The sequence below is a fragment of the Anarhichas minor genome, unplaced genomic scaffold, assembly GCF_050575085.1.
Source record: "Anarhichas minor isolate MPS153535 unplaced genomic scaffold, ASM5057508v1 ptg000017l, whole genome shotgun sequence".
NCBI lineage: Eukaryota > Metazoa > Chordata > Actinopteri > Perciformes > Anarhichadidae > Anarhichas > Anarhichas minor.
Window position 1 is genome coordinate 13,202,638 of NW_027466463.1, and position 24,264 is coordinate 13,226,901.

At 41.3% G+C, this 24,264-nt stretch overlaps 1 protein-coding gene across 1 annotated transcript in view; it reads right to left on the reverse strand.

Annotated features, from left to right (window-relative positions):
- nrg3b (neuregulin 3b) overlaps positions 1–24,264 on the reverse strand; it is a 166,884-nt gene that overhangs the window by 2,593 nt on the left and 140,027 nt on the right. Inside the window, exons 3-8 of the mRNA XM_076093788.1 lie at positions 22,095–22,168; positions 16,597–16,623; positions 13,050–13,152; positions 10,638–10,764; positions 5,472–5,584; positions 1,409–1,591 (exon numbers count right to left, since the gene is read on the reverse strand). Coding sequence (XP_075949903.1) covers positions 1,409–1,591; positions 5,472–5,584; positions 10,638–10,764; positions 13,050–13,152; positions 16,597–16,623; positions 22,095–22,168 — 627 coding nt within the window. The remainder of the gene's footprint in view (positions 1–1,408; positions 1,592–5,471; positions 5,585–10,637; positions 10,765–13,049; positions 13,153–16,596; positions 16,624–22,094; positions 22,169–24,264) is intronic.

Sequence of the window (24,264 nt, forward strand, 5' to 3'; positions counted from 1 at the left end):
TCTTATCCCAGAGAAGATTAGAGACCCTCAGCTCTTCTCCTAAACACTTGAGAAAGCTGTGTTAGGTTAAATTGCCTATAGCTTACAGATTTTGCCTTTGTCATTTTAAAATAGAAGTCTCATTACTTTCTTTAGTAGTTTGTTTATTTGTCATTCCGTGTGTTAAGAGGGAAACTGCTATGCTCCTGGAGGATCTCCCCGCACAACCATTTGAAAGAACTGCTGAGCTCCATGGAGCTTTGTTTAAAAATGTAAATTATGGAAATAGGTCACATAAAGAGTTTGGCAGCTTGCAGTGCATCTTACAAGCCACTGTAGTGCTCAATCAGGTTGGCATGCTAATAGAAACATTGCTTGGCACTTTTAAGTGTGTGGAATGCACGAGGGACACTACTGCTTTAACGACAGACGTTTCTGATAACAGTGCCATCGTTCAAGTTGCACACACTGACAGCAAATTAGGCTGTCCCTGAGTCGTAATAGGACTGCCTTACTCAGGCTTAAAGATGCTCTCTTCTGCATCCTTAAATAAATCCTAAAATAATGAAATGTTTTTATTGTTACTAGTTGAAGAGAACCGCTTAACATTACGCACGACTCGACTTAGAAAAACAAGCTTTTCAATCAACAGTGAAAGATAAATATTTTCCAGCTTTGCGACGTGTTACAAAACAATCAATCTGATTCATAATCTGAAGATCTTTGAGGCAAAAAGAAAAGTCTTAACAGAAATACTTTGTCTTAACATGGATCATCTCCTCCCTCCTTGAAGACATGAGGTGAACATCCCTCTTTGAAAACAAACGTGTCAGACATGATTTTATTTCAAGCTATTCTTTTAAACCCATGCCAGCGATGATCATCAGACTGTACTTTTAAAATGTGTGAGTTATTTTAAGCCCCCAGATCGCCAACTGGCGAGAAGTGTCTCTGGCAAAAGTCCTCCCTGCTTCTAAAGCCTCCTGAAACAGCGCCAGTAGCTGTGCTTCACTTCTGATAGCCATGAAATAGGGCAACTCCCTGTCCTTACTTGACACCAGGATGAGCATAAGGAGGAGAATTTAAGATGTGTCAATGCCTGAAATTAATTCTTTGCAATTTGTAGTCTTGTTCTAGAAGGCTGCAGCCAGCCAATATGGCTTCATATTTAGCTTGTACATTACAACAATTATTTATTTCATTTGTTAACCACAAAGCTTATACATAACACTCAAGTGTTTCAGTCATAAACTCATTTTTTCCCCCAAATTATCCTTCTGCCACTCCAACTTAACCTCAGTTAGTCTGGGGGGCCAGTGTCACTGGACCGGTTATTTGACATCAGCGTGGAAAGGGGCAAAGAGAATTTCCTCTTTGAGGGATCAAACAAACACAACAAAACTATCGAAAGGGAAAGTCAAAGTTTCACCTTCTTATGGACTCCATGTCTGTTGGCTCATCCTCCTGCAAGTGTTTGTAGACGAGGCCATTCACTCTGGATCCATCAATGAGATTGGTCGATATTTTGTGTTTCCCTCTGGAGATGGGTGGGGTCCTGAAGTAACTGGTCTCCCTCCGTTGTTGGGCAGGACTGAGTGAAAGGGAACTACTCCTGTAACCAGAAGGGAATATCACAGTTTTAACACTATAGTTTACAAACGTTGCATGAATTCAAACAGCGCTCACTAATCTATTTATTGTATTAAACGCATCTCATCTCCTGTGCTCATTGATATGATGGACTGGACTGGATTGACCTTTCTGTTTGACGCTTGAGTGGAAAAGAAGCATCACATTTCACATTCAGTTGACTCTGTGCATTAATAATCTTGGTATTGAAGTGTAAGCGTCAGACTGGGGTTGTGAAAAGAGTAATTCACCAATAAGCAATACAAATTACATTCACATTAAATCATTTGTCATGGCACAATCAAATAGGAGAAAATAGAGAGAAGGATTTGACTCAAGAGTCAGCAGCTCTGTGAGGCCGTACTTGAGCTAAATGCTAACATTAGTGACAATGCTAACATGCTGACGATGAGCAGGTTTGCTAGGTTCACTAGTTTAGCCTGTTAGCATGCTAATATTTCCGATACCCCACATGAAAATGACCAGAATACATCGCTATCCTGCTGCCATCAAGGATCTTTAGAACCCGGCTTCCTGCCCAGACGCCCTGTTTTTAATTGTTCTGTTGGCAGCAAGTGGTCAACTTTAAAGCAGATCCCTGCACGTCTGCAGCAATAAAGACATGACATCTAATGTGAATCAAAGTTATACTGCACTATATTGCAATCCCATGTGCGTGTATATCGTGCAAGAACAAACAACTCCCACGGCAGTGTGGGAGTATGAAATACAGATTTTCGGTTTATTTGAATACATTTCAGCACTGTAGCTGCCTTGTCGATCACCTGCTACTCTTTCCTTTGTGGGCAACAGGTCACTTGATTGTGTTAGTTTAACTGAACCACAAAATCTTTTTATGACATTATTAGTGCTGGGTGAAAAACTTGTTTGCATTGAAGCACTGAACACAAATCAGCAACAAACATTCTCCGAACTTGATTTTGGCTCTTGAATAATTTGGCATTGCGGCAGTGACACATTACAAAAATAGACTCTGTATGAAGTGGTGGACTGTGTTTAAATGTTAATCAAGATATTCAAACCTTTAGATTTTTTTAGCTTGTCCTTCAACTGAACTCCCCCATTCCCTTTAATACAGGCAGTAAACTAAATAGTCCAGTACACATCTGGTTATTAATTGATAGCTGACTGGACCCCTGTGTACAAAATAATCAGCTATAATAATTCCCAAATGTCCGTGGCTGTGGAACAATAAGCATGGCTAATGTTGGCCCTAGTCTTCGCCAGCATGAACGTCCGCATCGACTGATGTTGTAAAAAGTTGAATAAAGCTGAATTATGTCAGTTTTGTTCGCTATTAGCATGCTGATTTTTTAATTAGGATTAACTGAAAGCTGGGAAAAATTTAAATATGATTTTGTGAACAAAATCACCAGGCTGTTGTAATTATTGAATGTTAAAGGTCTAAAACTGAAAGGCAGCTGTTTATCTTCACAATTACAATAAAAAAAAGTACAACCTCCTGATGTTAAATGGGTAATACTGGATGTGAGAGTAATCCAGCACGTATTTCATTAAGTTTTTCTCTGTTTGTTCCATCTTTTGGACATACGAGAGGGAGAGAGAGAGAGGCAGAAAACACTGGGAGACAGAGGAGGATGACACGTGACAAGAATAAACACCCTTACCCACAGAACCAGCAGGACACAACGACACAGCACTTCTAATATATGCATGTTTTCACTGACTCAATTTGAGAATATTGATTAGCCTACAATTTCCTTATAATCCAATCATGACGACGGGATCTGGGGATTGATCAAATCCCAACAATAGCACAAATGACAACAACGATTGACTACTGGCAGTGTGATGATTATACATTGACTTGGACGGTGTTATTTCCATCAGATTTTGCTGGCAAAGCAACTCGGAAATATGCTTGAGAACAGGCGGAACAGAAGGAGCTGTGCTGGTCAGTTCATTCAGAACTTATCCAAATTGGAAATGATTGGTTCAAAATGATGTATTTGTTCAGTTCTCCCCACTGACATGTGTACAACAAGCAAGAGAGAGGGAACGTTTTAATTCATAAATACTAGCCACATGGCTCGAGGGATGTTTGTCTTTGGTCCAGACTGAATTATCTTTTAAAGACATTCATTCTATGGATTTTTATAATCCCCTGGCTTTTCTTCTAGCGCCACAATGACGTCAAGCATTTTAGTTGAAGTTAACCGAGGGTCAAGGTCACTCTTTATTGTCCCACTTGGGGAAATTAACACCATTAATGGCCAAATACCAGCAAAACACCTATTCCCATCAGCCTAAGATGTCCTTTGTGTTTAGTGCTAACTAACTAAAGTTAGCAAGCCAAAACTAACCTACGATGGTGAACATGGTCAACTTTAAATCTGCTAAACAACAGGATTTTAGGATGTCATTCTGAGCATGTTTGCATGCTAAAGTTAGCATTTATCTCAAAACACCATTGTACAGCCTAAAACATATATGTTTTTGAATCTTTATGTGTGATATCTATTTAGTGATTTATGTGACATTTACATTGTTTTCACAAAATCCCAGTTCAACAGATAAGCTGTGCATTCGGGCATGTGAATCCATCTGCACATGCTCATACCCAGTGCTAAATCTTATGCTACTCAGTTAACCTTTTGCAGCAATATTGATGGCACATATTGACATGCTTTTATGGAGCATTCCTCCCGATCGCTCCAAATGTGCTCCACTTCTCTCAGGTCAATAGCTGAAAGCATCTGAACATCATCCATCACAGTCAAGTTCTCGTCTGCCTCCTCTGAGAACAAGCTGAACACATGATTGACTGTCAGCTGCCCTCCGTGAAGCACCTGCATTACACTGTAGAGAATATAAAGCCAGGACGAGTCGGCACCATCCCCACAGCCATACACGACGACGACCTTCCTCTCAGTTCCCCGTTATCTCTGCAGACATATAGCTTCCTTTAATCACAGTACATCTTGACTGTACTGTATCTCCTCACTGCATAACGGTTAGTTTGTCTAATGCGCACAGCAGTGTAATGAGACTTCAAATAAATGTGTGGAGCCTTATGCACAGCCTGCTCTCTTATCCAGAGTGGCTTTCAATGCTGCTCAACACCATCAGATCAAGTAAAAGGCAGACATTTTTCTCACAGATTTACAAACAATGAGTGTAATAGGTGCAAAGGGGAAAACATTTTTCTGAAACGACTTCTTGCACGCTGTGTGGCTGAATGTCATTAACTTGTCATAGTGTGCTCGCACCCATATCATCAAAGCAAATGAAGCTTTTCTGTAAACATCCCACATAGGTTGATTGTAACACGCAGCACGCTCTATACCCACATCCCTGTGTTGTTCATTTTGTTGAATCATCTGTCACTCGAAGGATGGCATGAAAGGAATTTGGTTGAACCAATGTTTAACTCTGCATATTAATTAAACAGAGGACGTCTCCTCTTCCCTATCAGTGTGCAAGAAGTCACTTCTGCCTGAGCACACATTTGCCCAATTTACTGGACATGCCATGTAAATATAGACATCTTCATTCCTAACTATTTTGAGAGACGGTAATTCATTTAATTAACCTAGCCAAACCAATAAGCCTCCTATAAAACGTCAGATTCTAACTAAGGATATGCACACAGGCAAAGCTTATGGTGTTGACTATATATCCAAGGTTTATATTAACATAGTGGCCCCAAATTATAATCACCATAAATCTTTCTTACAATTTTACAAAAGATCTGTTCATCATTTGGAGGTCTATATGTTCGACCGTATTGCAGGATGATTACATTTCTCACTTGGCTGCCTCTCACATCTGGATGTGGTGAACGATATGAGACAGGAAATAAGAGGATGTCACATTGTCACCTGAAGCGTTTCCCTTTAGACAGCGCTCTGCTGAGGATAGGTGGCGCTACTGTTGATGTGCCTGCTGCCGCCACGCTGCTGCCCTTAACAGATGATCCGTGAGAACGGCAGCTCTGCAAAACATGAAGAACAATAGTGGGTACAGTGAGCCGTAACACATGGTAATTGTTGCTTCAGGATGTATCTTCGGTATTATCCTCGGGCTATGAGAAAGACACAAACATGAAGCTCCTTTATTACAGTTTAGATTGGATTCATTTGTTGTAACGATCAAAAACAAGATGGTCAGGTGTGAGGGATTATGTAAGTCAACACAGGAATAAGATCAGGGTGTAATGCTTAATGCAGCGGATACTGTATGGGGTTTAGTAGCAAGTCCCCACTCAGGTTTAAGTCCCCAGTCAGGTTGAGGATGTATCCCCCTTAGTGCGGCAGAGTGTCCTTAATTACACTTTACATTTTAAACTGCAGATTAGGAGGGGACGCTTTGTGAATAAACTCCACCATGGCCCTCATAACACTCCCGCTGCACTAAAGAATTAATCCCACACAAGATTATATTAATGGTTTCCTAAAGAATTTCCCCCCCTCAATTCTTTCCCTTTATTCTTATCAAAATTAACACCATTATCTCACAACAGGCCCCAGACAGAGCCCTGGCACAGCGACCACGGATGCCCCAAGAACCCCCCGTGTGAGGCACTAAGTCATGAGATAATTCTGTTATTCCAGTTACAGTACTTCCTGCGCTGCCCTTTCTCTCTGTCTGATTGTACCATCATTAAAGCAATTGCATGTGACTTGGAGCCAGTCCAGGGTGCTCACGCCTGATAAGCCTCTTTCTCTCCCTTACACCCTTGACTCCCAGAGGGAGCTGTTACTGCTGGTAACCAGTTGTGCAAGAAAATAGGATCATTTTGGCCACCCTCTCATATGCCCTGCAGGTCTAAGCCTCACTTTCTGGAACAATTACTGTGGCAAACTTTCCCAGAGGATGATATCGATGTCGGGGGATAAAATAAATAGTTTGTGGCAGACAATGGCAGACCTGCATGCCGTAACCCATTTTGCTTGTTCCCTCCTATCTCATTTTTTGCCTTGTTTTATACCACTTTATTTCAAGGGGAAACAGAGGGAAAACACAGAACAAATCTGTCAATATGTTGACTATCAACTACATAACAAGGAGACAGGCAAACCTTTGCATTCAGAGCAGCATTAATCCTCCTTGGATTACCATCAAATCACATGTCCTGAACTCTGCATAATGGGACATTTGACCATTCTTCACGAAGGACATTCGTTGGGTTAGCAGCAGAACAAACCACCGGCAGATGTAGTTTACTGCTCAAACAGAGCAATGTGTCAACCTGACTACCATTGCTAGCAGACGCAATTTTGGCTCTACAAGACCAAAATGTGAATCACTTGTTTTAGAATTATGCACTGACATGCACATTAGCATTGAGTTTGTAACTGTTGACAGCATTATTAATGTTCAAGCTGCACTGGCCTTTCCCTTTTATTAATCATGGAGCTACCTGCGGAAGCTTCTGTCACAACACTAACTGAACAAGTTGCTAATATTCATCCCCCATTTACTGTTCATACTGGCGTCCTGGTTAATTCTCTGATGGGACTGGGCTTTTTTTTTTTTTTTTAAAGCTACAGTATGATATAAACACACGTCTTCAAAAGACAGTTTCATGCACATGAACCTCATATTTTTTCATAAACCTGATATTTTAAACTTTCTCTTAATTTGAAAATACTCTAAAGGAGTGTTTATTTATTATTTAAATGTTGTCAATTGTCTTGTAGAAGAGGACGCTGTGTCTGTGACACCACATGAGCTGAGAGTAATATTGACTTTGGTGTAACAGAACACAGCCCTGTGGCACACCAGAACTTGTATTAAAATACATTTCTGTGGATTTCCGTACACAAGGCTCTGTTCTGTGGCCCTTACTGTTCTCTACTGCCATGAAGTATTCATACCGCCTTGCCTCATACCTGAGGGCTACCCACTCTCTTCTTAGAGTACGACTAGTTAGTTACCTCCAGCTTCAGACTGAAGGGAATTGAGTTTTTCTAGTCTTGTCTTCCCAGCCTGTGTGCCCCTATTCCTTCATGTTGGTGCATGTCTCTTTCAGTGCAGTGTGTCCCATGGGTGCATAACCCATCTCTTTTTATTTGACACACACTCCTTTTGCCACAGAGGTGTTGATTAAACACTCAGAGGCATGGGAGGCATTTAACTCTTCTATTACATTCACATTCTTCTCTTGGTTTCTTTTCCCTTAAAAAGTGCCTTGAAAGAAGTCACACTATGCAATATGACTCATATATAATAGGTATTTAGAGTTAAGTGCAGGAGCGTGTTGAATCCACAGGGCTATTTAAAATCATAATCACAGATGGAGGTAACATATGCACAGGAATTTTTTCCAGATGTGCTAAATTTTACAGGTATTTGCGATGACAGATGAAAGAGACACATAAATATGTACAAATGCTGCACGAGCCAGGGCAGGTGCGCAAAGAAGTCGGACATAATAGTGCAGGGCTGTGAAGTACACACAGTATAGAGGCAGGGCAGGTGCCCTGGTGTCTATTTTAAAAAGGTGCCACGGGTTTAGTAACCTGATTTGGCTCAGAGCTTGCTGCAGAAAGCAATGTGTAACAATGATGTCAGCATTTATTGTATAACTCTTTGCATTGCTACTCAGCAAAAACCCGGAGAGAAAACGTCTTGGTCTATAACACCTGAGTTCAGGGAGTTGACATGTTTTTGGGGAGGTTAAAGATACTCGAGCGGCGCCTCAGTTTATCATAGAGACGATACGGAAGACACTGACCAAAATGGACTTTAGTTTCATCGTCCCCTCTGCACCTGCCTCGACAGAGCCAGCCTGCTTTCACAGCTCACTGCACTCATCCTCCACCTTACTGCTTCAAACGCACACAGAAGAAAAACCATGCCGAATACTTTGCGGCGAACATTTTGAGCCTCTTTTGGAACACTCTGCTCTGTTCTTCCTCGGAGAGTTTTTTTTTTTCTCCATTTTGTCAGTCCAACTCATCCTTTACATAAAACCTAGAGAACTTGTAGGACTGCACCACTCACAGCACATGTCCTCTCCCTAGACAGTTGCAAGCTGAGGGAGTGGGTGGAGAGAAGCAGTGGTCTGGGGGTTGCTGTGTCAAATCTGTGGAAAAATAGGTTTCGCTTGTTAATCTTTTCCTGGTCTGTTCAGCTCATGCCCCCTTGTGAGTGTTCATAGGTGATGTTTAACGTCCCACCTTAAGCTTCCTTCCCACTGTTCTATTACAGCTTGTGTTTCTGTGTTGTTATTGCTGTCTTTTATTTTTGTCTTTGCCTTCCTCTTGGCCAGCTCTGAAAGCATTTTGTGGCTGGATACAGGGCATCACTTCATGCTGAGCTCTCATACAATCCTGTCGCCACATTCTCATCGCCATGTTGTTAATATAATAGCCTGCTATTGTGCTATGGGACGATTGGCCTGCGTCCGACTGAAATGCATTAAACTGGACTCCGATGTGCTGAGACTAGTTGGGTGGCAGTGGAGGGTTGTGCTGTGTTTTCTGTCTTATTTGAAAGTCATTTGAATTTGAGTTTTTTTTATTTAACACAGCTACTTAATAGCAGCAACATTTACATCAAATGTTGTACGACTACTTTGCTGTCAAGCGCTCGAAGCCCTAATTTCAACTGCAGGTCCGTGGGTGGGGCTGGCTTGAGGGTTTTTTTGTTTCAGCGGGTGACAATAGACACTGTTGCATTATTAAAGAGATTCAGTACAGGCCTCATTTGGGAACACAGAAATGACAGAACAAGGCTGAACTTGAATGAGGAATTTCAGGCAACAACAAATACATTTGTGTCTTAGACAAACGTGTTGGTTATCAAACAGGCGTACCACCCTATTTCCTCCTGTACATATTTAAGTGAGAGTCATGCAAATTGCAGAAGTTGTGAAGTATTTATTTATGTTCTCGCAATCTGTGAGTGTTAGTAACACCTGGAGATGTTCACATCTATAAAGAGCAGGTGCACATTAGCACATGCGTATGATAGAAAATCAGTAATGCGTGTAACTTCCTTAAACAATGAAAGAAAAATGCACACCAAACAACAACAAAGACAACATAGCAACTTATTATGAAGATAAAATGTGCACACACTATGTGATAATTTTTCTAACACCAAACAAAGACGGCGTATTCAGAAGAGTGCTAATGCGTTACGGCAATTGCACTCCTTTGATGAGAAGCTCATAAGTGTGCATTAGGCTGCAATTACCTTGGGATTCTGTGGAAACATCAGCCTGATCAGTGTCTTCTACATCCTCCACGCGCTCTGCTATGAATGTCTGGGTCAGTTTTCTCTCCAGCAGTGCCTGCCACTGTGGGCCGTGGTGGCTTTTAATCAATTTCAAGCTACTTTTTTCTTTTATGTCGACACCCTGCCATTTCCTTTCACTTAAAGCAGAGGTTTGTCTGTGGGATTTTTCATTGTGAGAAATAGCTGCCAAAATTAGACTTCTTTCCCTTGGGCTCCTACCGTTTCTCTCCAAAATGTTTCAGAGTTGTGTTTCTTCATTAATCAATACCTTAATCACACAACTTTTTTTCTTTTCAATTCCTGAGCTGAGTTGAGGGTTACAAATGTCAAGAGAAGGAATTGCCATTTGCATACAGCAAGTGAATGCACCACTAATAAAGTTTTGCCATTCTCAGGAGAAAAATAACACTAGTAAAGTGCCATTTAACATTATTTGTCTACTATGCAGTTTTGATGCTGTGCTTGCATTGTGAGTTCAGGACCCGCTACACGCCATGGATCAGAATTTCTAATCTGCAATTTGTCACAGGAAACTGTCATTGTGAACATGACAAGCAGATTTTTCCTGTTGGACACACGATGCATTTATTTGAAACTCTAAATTCCCACTGTCTCTCAGCCTGTCAGATACGAGTGTGAACAAAAGGCTTCAGCCAGTAGAGATACTATTAAGACACACATCGTACATCATCCTGTCAGACACTCTAAACTAAAGAAGTACTATACATATTAAGATGAAAATGATCATAATGATGATAAAGACATGACTGGAAATAAATCAATACTAGGTAAAGACTTACCTTTTGGAGTTGGAGGCTGTATTGGAGCCTGGGAGTAGATTTGGACATGAGGCCAGAGGCGTTCACACTGCAGTCCCTCAGGCTGCGGCTCTCAGAGAAATGAGCCTGGAGTTTTTCCCTATGTCTTCTGTGGAAGAATGCAGGCGTGGGGAGAAAGAGAGACATTGTCACGACGAGAAATGACCATCATGGTGTGCTCCACTATAAAGTCTCTGTCTCCATTAGCTATTTACCTCATGCATTCTTTCTAATGATAACATACACTGATAGCAGTCTTTAGTCCAGTCATTGATTTCCGTGACCTACTTGGCCAGCTCTGTATACACCCATGTAACAGCGATTTATAGACATAATAATACCCTTTCATTCTTGACACACACTTTACTGTCCATTTACACATACATTCATTCCTGCATCACCATCAGTGGACAATCACACTACACCAACCAAGTGTGGCCCTCTGGTTTCTGGTCATTTTGAAAAAAACAAAAATAGAATAGAATATTTACTTTTACGGTCTTTTCCCATAATATTGCACGCACACGCACACACACACACACACACACACACAGACACACACACACACACACACATATGCATGCAAAGTGTGACAATGAACGGATATAGAATTTAGAGTACTTTGTTTCACAAAAAAAAAAAAACACTGCTGATATCTAATAATATCTGTAGATTGTTCATGTGCGGGCACCTTGAAAGGTTAAAAGATCATCAGCTCACATTATGGACTTTTTCTTCCAGAGCTGTAACTGAAGGTTCGATGGTGGTGAAAAGTGCTCAAACTGGTTGCAAAAATAGCATTAGGAGGAAAGATGTCTTGCACAACTGCAAATTTAATTAAGGAAATGTACCGTGAAATGTCCATTACATGCCTTTGTGATAATTTTCTGGGAAAAGGAATAAAGAAAGACAACGCTTTTCCAGAAATACCTTCACAGAGAGTTTCAAACTTTACAGAGGAAGACTACAAAGGAACATGCCTAGTTGGATGTTTTAATGTATAGATAATGTGGATGCATGTTTAATCCAAAGCTGCGAAGTGACATTTTTTTGTCACCTGTACAATATTATTGCCAATCTTCACCATAAAAAAGGCTCTTATGAAGAAACAATGTGAGACAGACAAGCAAATTGGCATCTTTTTGCAATGCTAAATATAAAATATAAAATATGACAGTGTTCCTTCATTTTAGAATTAAACTTTGATTAGATTATAAATGAATTAATGCTTGAGAGTTAATTAAATGTTAATTCATCATTAAATGTTCATTCTTAAATAAGAGGTTGGTAAACTCTCTCTGCAGCTAAGGCTTCAGGTTAAATGCCTCTGGAGTAAATTACATGGTCTTACGGCCACCGCCGAAGCCAGCCCAGTGTGTTTAACCTTTCTTGTAGTGTGATTTGTATGCTTGATAGGATGTGTGGTCCTCTGTACGCAATTGGTTCCCTCCTGCTGAGGCGTGGCTCATCTCTGACTGTCTCACAAGCCGGGGATCGTGATTGGTACTTAAGGTTCAAATGCCTGGACAGCTTGACAGGCAGCTGAGGTTAAGTGGGCCCAAGTGCCTCTTTTTGTCATTGTTTCAAAGCTATTGTTAATTGTTAAATTGACTCTGTGATTAGTTATTGAGGTACTCTCTAGCTACCAGTGTACAGGGCCAGGCCTAGTTTTAATCCCTAATTGCACACACGTTTAGATATTCTGTAATTTAGAGACACGAAGTGCAAGGGTGCTGTATTGAACTGTGTTTCATACTGGTACAAATGAAATTTCAGGTCTTTACTGAAGAGCAGAATACACTTAAAGTTCAGAAGCTAAACTGTCAAACAACATTTGGAAAGCGATTCAATTTAATAAGGAGTCTGGGTTTGGATAATTTCTGGTACATTTAATTTATTTGAGCCAGGACTCTCTGGTCACGCTGACACGTCTTATAGCGCTGCAGTACTGAAAATAAAACTCATTTTTGTTTATCAAGACCAATTCAATTAACCCAACCTACATTAACTCCCTCTTTACACTATGCCATTACTTTCACTTTGTCTACATTGCTTTTCCCTTTTCTTCCCTGAAGTGAGTAATTGACTTTGGCGGGAAGCTTTCGCGTGGCCTGGTACCCCTCTTATCCAGTCGTGAACATGTTATCTGTGTATTTTCTATGTGTTAAGCATTTTGTGACCCACCTGCTTGCTAAAACCACTTTACAAATAAATCTTACATGAGTATCTGTCCCAAATGCATCCTACACAATTTAGATCTGAAGCCCTGATAAAATATCCTCTAGCTAACTCACACTTAGAATTTCATTGGGCTCAATGCCATGATAGTAAAGTGCTCTTTCTGCACAGCCGGGGGCATACTCTACTAATGTGGTGCTGGCTTGCATCACTCACTTGTTGCGGCGGTAGAGAGCCATACACGCCACTCCAAGAAGACAGATCCCGGAGGCAATGCTGAAGATGGACAGCACCTGCCTCTGGTAAGTGTCACCACTCTCTGCGGAGAAGAGAATACGGTTCAGGCCATAGAATTTCTACCGTGACACAAAGGATATAAGCTGTGGCTGTGATTGAGCAGGGAGAAAGAAATGTATCATGAATTAACATACTGAGCTCACACAAACAGCGGATGGACGTACACACACACGGCCACACACAGACACCCACCCGCAATCGGCATTAGCATAAAGCAACCAATGCTGCTGTCAGTAAATGTCAGTGTTTGAGCATGGGATAGGGACATGGCAGACACAGGCAGGGCTTAGTGACATGTGCTAAGTGAAGTGTGATAATCATTTCGTTCAGACAAACCCAGCAGGCAACACGGTGTGCTGTCTGCACAGTAGGGGCCACACCGTGCGTGCGTGCGTTTACTGTATGTGTGTCCTCATTTAGAGACTGACGGCGACAGGGAATTAGCAGCAAATGAATGCTCCCGGAGTTCCTTGTCAGACCCCTGCACATCGACGGAAGAGGCTTAAGGTCACAAGCAACTGGGACAAGCAGCAGTTGATCCTAGCAGATATCTGTCTGACTGAGCAGCTGGATTGTGGAGATGCACGACTCACCATAGTTTCAGAGGGTGACGGTGGGACATGCACTGGCTTATCAAAAACAAATCGCCTAGTGGTCAAAATGAGCACAGTCTAAAACCTGCAACTACTAAGTATGTGACTGATCCACTGTGGAGAGTTGGATAGACCTCTCTGTCCCAATGTCTTTCATGACCTTAAACACAACCTCCTGTGACGTTACTCAAACAATCAAAAACAATAAATCCCCCAGTGTCTGATCTCACCAACATGACAACAGCAGGGTGAAGTGCAGAAAACATCCCCCCCCCCATGACCTTTGAGGGCTTGTCTGTGGCTTTTTATGCTGTCAGAAAACTGTCCTGGGAGGTCTTCTTCATCCCTTCTTGTCTACCCTGGTTTATCAACTTCCCCTTACTCTTCTTTGAGGGCACAGTTGGATAGCCTCTTGTGTTTAGCTCACACTGGAGTGCAACCAAGCACACTGTTTTCACCATTTTCCCATTTATTTCCTTCCTCTGCATTACATCAGTGCTGCGTCAACACATTCAAGGGGTGGTATGGTGTAACTGAGTTCAAACTGGAAGGAAACCTTTTTAATATTAGAATGCTTCTGGCAAAAGATGAATATACCATTTGAACATGACCTGGAGTTACAATATGTGGAGATATACAGTCTATACTGCCCACTCAGCTCCTGTGAAAAGGAGGCAGGCTGGGTTGGAATTAAAATAGAGCCAATGTAAAGAAATGCTGCAGGGCTGGTCAGCTGTGACACACTATTGCTTATTTAACACTGGTAAGCTGACAAACAGCTTTGTGGATACTTGTGGTGCAATAATTTGGCAAATAATCGGCTTAAAGTATTATGTTTCACAGTTTAGTTGTTTTAGCTGGCATATTATGACCTTAACAAGAGCAATTTGGAGTGTGACTAACTAGTTTAGTGAGTTTACATTGTGCATTACCTGACTTTATGTATATCTGCCAACATATATGGTGATATTTATAACTATAATAAGCCAATATGGCCGATAATATCAGCCCTGGGATATGTCTTTCAGGTTCTTTTGTGCATAACAGAACATAATAATAGTGGAAAATCACATATTTGATACTATTTTAAGACTTTGAAATAGTGGATCTGTCAACACGTTTGTGACTCACTGATTCTTGAGCACCCTGCAGTGCATATTTTCATGCTGCACTTTACAAATGAACAACATAAGTTGCCTCTGTTTATGAGTAATCTGTCTCTTGTATATCTGTGTCCCTGTAAACCCTGCAGCCTTTAACCATCAGTGAAATGACCTCTCGACGGTTTCTATCTTTGAAACATATGGGAACTATCCTTTCCTGCCCCACATCATCAGTGCTCATCATGTGCGGCACCACCTGAGACGAGCCTCTGCCTTGTTTGGATAGACGACATGGGCCCTTTCCAAAATCTGAACATAAAAACAGCTGTCTACAAAGCTCTGCTGAATGGCTGCGAGGAAAAACCAACATGCAGTCTATATATTAAACCATTACAGGGCTTTCATGCCCGATGCCTACGAGGCAGTCTTTGAAATTAGATGCAAGAGCATGTTGGGGAAACGGAACTAACTGAGCAGCCTCAGCTACATTGGCTAAGCCATGTCATATTGACACGAGGACAACACAATCCCATATGGCCAGCTATGCCATAGCAACCACACTATACATGGTCAGAAAAACATGCTATGATGAAGAGCATGCCAAAGTATCCATGACAAAATGGGTAGGGGTATTTAGCCTGAAATACATCAGGGCAAACTAGGGAAACACACAGAGCTTCAGCAGCTGGGCCCAAAATAATTACAAAAAAGACAAGATTGTTGAGAGTCCTCAATCCCACTTCAACCAGAGCTGTGCTGTATTCTGACGGTGTTAGATGTCACATATTGGACTTGTATAACAGCTATCAAAAGAATAATTTCTAAAGCAGAAGAGGAAGTCATAATGGAACACAATGAATAAGCAAGTGAGCATGCACAGTGCTTTTCACAGCCTAAAAAACTACCTGCACTTCTGTCTGCCATCTGTCCGGCTATCAATCGATCAATCCTGTTCTCATTTTCTCTAATGCATCCGCCCACCCGCAGGAGCATTCTGGACTAATTTAGTCCCCAGATTAAAATCACTGAACTGGGGAATGTTGTGTGTGCAGGGCAGGCTTCTGTTTTCAGAGCGCCTGCTATTTCCTGGTGGAAGTGTGTGATGTGACGGCGGCGTATGAAGCCACGCTAATGGAAAACTTCACAGCATGCAATGTTTGGTTTTCATGTATGCACAAAAGGGAGCCAGAGAGCGAGGAATAGATGGCAAAGAGAAAATGGAACAATGCTACGAGTGTGGTACTGTAGAGGCTGTGTACAATTAGATTGTATAGTCCCTCTGGACAAGGAACAGCGTGTGATTATTAACGAAAGAGGAGCTGGATAATTTGTTTTTTTAAAAGATTTGTTAACTCCCTGGAAGGTTGAAAGGTACCCAAAGAGGTTTAAATTGTATTTCCATTGCCTTCCATTGCATTTGTATAGACCGTTTGATCACTGAAAACAAAGACAATATTTATAAAATGCAACAGATTCAGAAGCTGCTGCTAAGCTGAATCTACATGCATGTGGCAGGCAAGTGGACAGACATTCCTACGTGAACTGCCGCATTGTGTCTTTACTTCTCCATCGTCTATAACGGCACTCTTCCTCATGCAGAAAGCGTACTCCTAATTCACCACAACGGTGTTTCCATGGCGACTGGCTCGCATTAATTTTCCAAGGTGAGTGGCCTTGTTGTGCTGTATTGTGTGTTTGGTATGTGGTATTTCACAGACGTGAGGCACATTTCCGAACACTCTCCAAAGAGTCAATGAAAAGTTGTCTTACCCATGAACTCAATCCCAAGTTCATCCGCTGTTCCATTCATGGCCAGATAGCAGCATGAGAAGAAGGGAGGGAATGGGTAAGCAGGGAGGAGAGAGAGAGAGAGAGAGAGAGAGAGAGAGAGGGAGGGGGGAGAATAAAACAGTTACAACATGATGTGCCACTATCTTACTCAGAATTCACCTTAGGGGAGAGACACATGCTGCAACTAGACCAGAAAGTTGGTTTGACGGCTTTCTCTGACACGGCTCTCCCTTGTGCACCAGGTAATGAGCCAGGCAGCCCCGGATGCTTGGTGTGCTTTTGCGAGATACACTTTGAATTCACACAGCCTACAGTGGCTTTGAATGAAGAAAGACAACAACAAAGATATGGGGGCTGAGAGGATTAGAGGAAGGATCATAAAAATAAAAGTTGAAAATGACATATCATGTAGCTTTATGTCGCTGACGTTGCTTTGCACGGGGCTTATGTATTGATTTGAGCCTGAGGTGTTGCAGTAATTGTCCTCCTCTGTCTCCAAGCATAGCTTTTCAATTGTCAATAGCTGGTCACTTTTAAGACTAACACACATGTTTACATGCGTGCGCAACTGTAGGAATACAGTATGCTGCACTCTTGTCTGTATGTTTTTGTCTCCCCCACACGCACACACATACGCACACACACACACACACACACACACACAGTCTTTCTTCATGCAGTTAAGTCTTTTCTCCCCAGTCCCAGTGCTGGGGAAACAGATAAAAAGGAGCACTCGTGTTCTTTCCATCCTGACAGTGCCCCTTTTTCATGTCACTGTAATGTAATCTCATTTAAATTAAAATGAAAACCCTCACTAGTAATTGCTTTTCTGACAGAGGTGGTCTGAGTTTTAAATAGAATGTGGCTTGCCAAGCTCCTGACAGATTAAGTAGCGGGCACTCTCAAAAAAAGAAATAGAAAAGGCTAACAGAGAGAAAAAATAACATCTGTTCTCGGATGCATTTTGATCGTACATTGGGAAAATATGTCAAGCCAGTCGTATGAGGAAAAATAATAACACCCCAGAGAATGAGTGAGTTTCACATAAATGACCGAGGAACATTTGGATGAATGGATTTATAATAATTGCACAAGGTTATCTCGCTCTATTAAGGGGTGTGATTTGAGGAAATAGGTATTTTTTTATTGTGAATGATCACATTTGAAATACAGTTGGCAAACTTAGAAGATTTAGGGGAAGTTTCAGAGAGCACTTGATCTTTTATATTCAATAGAAAGCCAAGTATTTACTCTATGACTGCCTAACAGACTCTTAATGAGGGAAGGGCATTTCCACGATTCCTGTGATAACCTGTGAAAATAGAAAACAAAGGCAGGTCTGAAATCCCCTAATTAATCAACCGATTAACAAATTAATTTATGTTTGTAATTAAATAGGAAGTAAGTGTCATCATGTTTTTAATGAACACAATGTCAGTTCATCCTTTTCAGATTATATCTTGCAGCCTCAAGGATTATTTATTACACTCTCCTACTGATTCATAGTCAGTATAATAACAACTCACAAATTAACGATCAAAACAATCAATTCTAGCCTGCGGACATTATGCTTTTCGCCATTAGGAGTTTTGAGGTATAACTGCATCAGACAGATGCGGACGACACTTTAGCTGCTAGGCGCTTACTGTCACTGTGGAACAAACTCTCGGCAAGGCCAAAGAAGTGAATGCAGTATCTCACTGATGTCGCCTGATCTGTATTATCCATTCAAGCCTTTCTCTGTGATTGCCCATGGCAACAGCCAACACTTTCCTCCCCTCTAAATCGCCCTGACTGTCACATCCTGTGCAGATGATGTCATTACAACACTGATACACATCCCTCGTTCTGGCACTGCCTTGTCTGGAGACATACACCAATCATAATACATGCAGGCTCCCAATCCGATGCACTGGCAACTCAAAGCTCGCCTGGGAATCACTTACGCTGTCTTGTGGGAGCCTTGAGCAAGCCTGAAGAATACCTGTGCATCATGTCAGAGGCTCTTGGCCCGATTAAGAGGCAGAAAACTGGCAGGTGGGAGAGACAATGGCAGAAGTGAATCAAATCCTTAATCCCCTCCTTCGTTTGGGGGAGCAGGGAACTGGGAAGCCAATGTGTCTATGTTTGTGTGTGTGTGTGTGTGTTATTGAACTCAATATCCTGTGCAGCTACTTACTCCAGACTTAATATCTACCAGAGATAAATAAATAATTTGAGGCTTGCCTACTTCCTCTTTGTAAATCAGCTGGGTAAAACCAAAAGCCGGCTCACCTCCCTCCCTTTCCTCTTCAATCTTCCACCAAACATCACATATGTAGCCTCAAAGGTGCAACCAGCACAACTAAACCAACATTAGTTGCATGCCCTTACCTATCCATAGACTATATTGCAGCCTTCCTACACGCACATGTTTCCATTTTCCCACTGTGCACCAATATGCAAGACCATGGCACCTTCTCTCCATCTCATCTCCAAGGCTGAGTTCACAGCAGTGTAGTTATAGTGCCTGACAGGGAGCCTCTTTGTCCTTTTGTTCCTGGGCTTTTCAGATGTGCGCGACAGTCTTTCTACCTCTGTAAGGATGTGTGTATGACGGAGTGGCAGTGTCTGTGCAAAGCCAGTGCGGACTGGTCTGTTGAGTGGCTGCCTTGTGGCCAGTCAATAGCAAGACAAAGCGTAAGAGGCGATGATGATTTGTGACTGTGAGGAGACACGGGGATTGATTTTTATCAAAAAAGAAAGGTTAAAAGAGAAAAATGTGCGTGGCAGATGAAACTTTTCTCCTCCCAGAGTGTGATTCGTGTCTAACGCTGAAGATGTAGTATTAAACTCTGCTTGTAAAACAAGCATGTAAAAACAAACCCGCTCACACACACACTGACACACATACTTGACTGAATTGAATTTCACTGGAGCTCGTCCCACTTGTAGTTGCTGATAGTGTGTGCATGTTATTATATGATTTGGCTTTAGAATGCAGGATAATCCTCAACAACCCTTGGTAATCTGGGTAAATTTTAGATTACTTTGTATCAACAGAGATCAAAATAGGCTTCCTTGCGTGCACGCGTGGAGTGGCGGTGGAATGCTTATCATTTTTTTCCCATGATAGAAGATGTTGTGGATGAGTTCATGATACGAAATTACGACTGACTAAGATTCCTTAAACATGTAATGACAAAGCTTTAATGAGCATTTCTTCTTCCTTTTTAGCTATTTGATGGATATTGTAATATGAATATCGTTTTTTTTTTCTCCAGTACATTCAAGAAAAGAAGAAGAAAGAGAGCTCTTGCACCCCAATAACGAGTATACTCTCACTAGCTCCCTTGCTAGGGGATGCAAATATACGGCGTGGCAGGTGTATGCTCATGCCTCGAGGAAGCACAGTGTCGAGTGTAAAAGTTGTTTGGATGAGCGGTTCTTGAGAAAGCTGCAAGCAGCAATACAGCAGGCCGAGCATTCCACTCGTTCACAGCAGGCGGGCAACTTTCGAGTGCACACCGCACTGGCAACTAACTCCTTGCTTTCCATGAGATTCTTATATTTTCATGACAAGTCTGGCAAGGCTGCACTTAAGATCATATCATATTGTTGTACGCCGGATGTGTATATATGTATATATATATTTATTTATATGTAGTGTATGCAGTGGGGGTGGATGGGGATGATTCTGGGCCACAAGAGTTGACTTTAGAGAGGATACATAAAGTCAAAGTTTTGTGTACATTCAGTAATAACTGTGACATGTGGAAATGTTATTCCATACATTTATTTGAATCCATTTTTATTCTCCCCCAAGGTGTTTTGAACTCCACTTGTTTGTAGTTTTAGCTGGAGACAGTAACTGTCTTTTATTATAATGTAATATAATGACAATAATTTAAGGAAACAATCTCATTTTCAGGTTCATTCTTGTATTTTAGGTTATTTGACAGTTAGTGGGTAAGCAGGCACCCCAGATACCCAAACATTAACTTTTCTTTCATGCTTGATTTTTTTTGGTCAAGGTTACTGAATAATTTCACCCCAACAGGACTCAAGAAATGATTCAAATAAATCAATCTGCAATTAAAAAATGACCTCATGGCTCATTGTTTACACTTCATAAGCAACCTGTGACGGGGGGCTGCCAATAGATATAGCTTTGTTTTAAGCGGTCATAAGAAGAAAAGCTCTGAATACAACACAAGCAGTAGCGAGAGCAGTAACAGTGCAAATGTAGCATTATAACTTAGGAGTTAATGCTGTTTTCTGGGAGATTCCTACTCTTATCGTTTCATAAGCTTATCTTCAGCAACTGTAAAAGATGTTCCTGAAACACAGTTTTTTTCTGAAAGGTCTTTTGTATCTTTAATTCACTGACAAAATCAATCCAATTCAATTTTCTGCTTCAATCCTGCTATATTTTGAAATAGGAATCCTTTCCCAAGAATCATTTTGTGTTGAAGCGCTTTCAGTATGCCCATACACTGCAGGAAATATAGTTTCTAAATTTGTAAATAACACCAAATGTATGTACAGCATATTCTATTGCAGAGTCTTACACTATGTGCATACAATGGCATATAAACATTTTACATCAAACAAAGCATATTTTTGAATTTGCCTTATACGTTTTAAATAAATGCAAATGTACCATAAATGTTTTATAATCTGCTGTATTTGTTTCCTCGGGTGTCCATTATTGTGCAAAACAATACAACTCAGCTTATCTCAAAGAGCAAACATAAAATCTCCTGACCTGGACACGCATGGAAATTGATGTCTGCCTACAGAAGATAAAATACATTCCACTGTGAAAACTGGCTGCGATGAGGGAGAAAGAAACATGCTTTGTGACACTGGCTTGTGACCCCATTAATGGACTCTCAGTGGGCCTGGTGGCGTCAAACAGAAGCCAAGTCACTCCATAAAACAGTGTGAATTTGTAAAGCCGCAGCCTCATGGGAAACGCTCTGGGCCACTCTGACTTTTGCTTTATTTTCTAACTACTCTACACAGCTGTCATGGGGATTCAAAGACTCCTGGTGAATTGTTTGTCATAAGGAATAGGAAACTATTCCTTCCTTTCAGCGAGACTAAAGCAAAGCCAGATTAAAGACTGTAATAAAAGATACAGGAGGATTTATGCACATGTTTTAATTCTAATATCTAAATGGTAGCTCTGTGCCTATGCGGGCCAATAAAGAAACGCAGTCTGATGATATGCATTATGCCTGTCTCTAGTAACTAAATCATGTTTCAGTGCTGTAATAATGTCCAAATTCAGATTCAAATGGAAATATCCACATTATGACAGTATTAGTAAATGTATCACCACGTGTTATGAAAAAAATAGACTGGATGGAAATCGAAACATTAAGCCTAAAGTAGATAATGCAGCAACTGCAATATCTGTTCTTATGAATTAAATGAATGTCGCAGATCAATACACCGATATAGTAGGGTATCAAATAGAAATGAGAGCGTACTTGGGTCTGACAAGATAGCATCTGTCTTGGGTACAAACTGGTCACAGCGTAGTCCATGGTAGCCTTCCTTACACCTGTGAGAGAGAGAGAGAGAGAAAAAAAGAGACAGAGAACAAGATTAGAAGTAAGACAAACCAAGCAAAAAGTACCAGAGTACAGCATGAACTATCGGCTGAAGACTTCCAGATAAGGAAAGTTGAGAAGAGGAAACCTAGAAAGAAGACGAAATGGATGGTGAAAAGTTGAGTGCTCGCCGAGGACTGAGGTGGTAGAGGGAGATACACAGAAACTGTCGAGAGGGGTGGGGTGAGAAGAAAGAGAAAGGAGGGGGAAGATAGTTTGGGCAGGCCTAAGCGGCGTCTGCAGCCTCACTGATAGCACATGACTGACAGGAATGCCAGGTCCCAGTGGAAGAAATGGGGTACTGGGATGGAGAGTACTTGGCGTGATGCAGACAACTCAAGATCTACAGTGCGAAGGGAAGCTGCCATAGTTGGAACGCTCATATAAACAACGTCCTGGCACAGTCCAGATATTTGCCTTCATCATCAAATAAATATCTCTCCACTGTTGACGCCTGCAGATCCCTCAGCAACTGTCATAAATATATCCAGCGAAATTATGACATTTTCAAGTTTGGCTGGGTATGTTGCAATATCTCAGCAATACCCTCATCGTTCGACATTAACATACATGTATAATTCCCGTTAATGATTGAGGATTTTTACCAATCCTGTGCTATTAACTGAATGAATTAACTTGAATAACATACTTGTTCTGTCAGAATAAAACTTGTAAAGTTACGCAAACAAATCAGGTCAGAAATATAAAGTTTGCTGTTGCCCCTCTGCACTCAGCCCCAGTTTGGCACAATCCTCAATAGTTTTTGTCTCAACGAGGACTTAGGCATTTTTTTATTCCTATCGTCAGTAGTGGCCACACTGTGAGCACATCCAGTGGGCTGATCCATCCCTCTGCTCTTTCACGGCTTAGGGGAGACAATTGGGGGATTTGCTTTGATGTGTCTCTTTCAACATAAACTTGTACTTGAGTGAGCGACATGTCAGAGTTGTCTATATTTTCTCTATTCCGTCGGTCGATGACATATTGTAGGTGAACTGCAGGGATTTGCTGCTCACACATTATCTGTCAATATCTGTCCAGCACATTTCCACCAGTGTCACCGCTCTCTCACATACAGTGTAATGTCCTGGATGAGTGACGGGCAGAAGTCGACCGTTCGCTCTCACTCAGCTCACGATCTGATAAAAAAACAACAATGTCAACAACAACAACTGAGCTATGTAGAGCAAACTGAGCAAGCGATGCAGATCACAAGTTGTTGGTTAAGTTGGATAAGAGTGAAAACATGTGTAAGATTGTCTTCTTGCACAGTTTTTACATCTCAAGCTGCAGTTTCAGCTTCCATTTGTTCGGTGTGTCTCAGCTCAGTATGTGTCGTTTCTTATACCTCCTATTTCCTCTCTAATGCAGTATGGAACTGCACAATTGATGAACATGAATAGGATACTGTATATGGTCCTCTTATTTTGTGCTGGCTCAAAGCTGACAGTGGTGCTAATGCACCTGCATCTCTTTTTTCACTCGGCGTCCATATTTTGCACCTGTTTGGTGATGTCGTGGCTCCAAAGTAAAAAATGCTCCTACTATGGTAATTTAAGTGTCGTGAAGATTTGGTGGCACAATTTTGGTATTTTCTTTGTCTCGATGAAGCTTTTAAGATATACTGACTGCATTTTTGGCCACTCAGAGGCAGTAAGAAGCATCTCTAAACGCAACACTGACATATTTTTTTATCAATTAAGTGATATTCACTCTTAATTTGATCTTTTTCTTATCTTCATGAACCAGAAATATCTGGCTCTTTAACTGTTAAATATTCCACTCTGTTCACCAGGTGGTTTTTCTGTCTGTCTTTTGGTGCTGGAGAGCTATTAGTGGGGTTTGTAGAGCTTTTCTTGCTGAAAAAAGCAGCCTGCTGCTTCTGGAAACGACAGAATATGAGAGCGTGGTGAGTTAATCAAATCAGTAAAGTTTGGTGCCAGAAAACTCAATCAATGACTTTAAAGAGATTGTAATTCTTCATACAGCTGATCTGCAGAGTCGTGTTCTTCATTAAAAGTGATCCTTTCTCCTCCCATCACATATA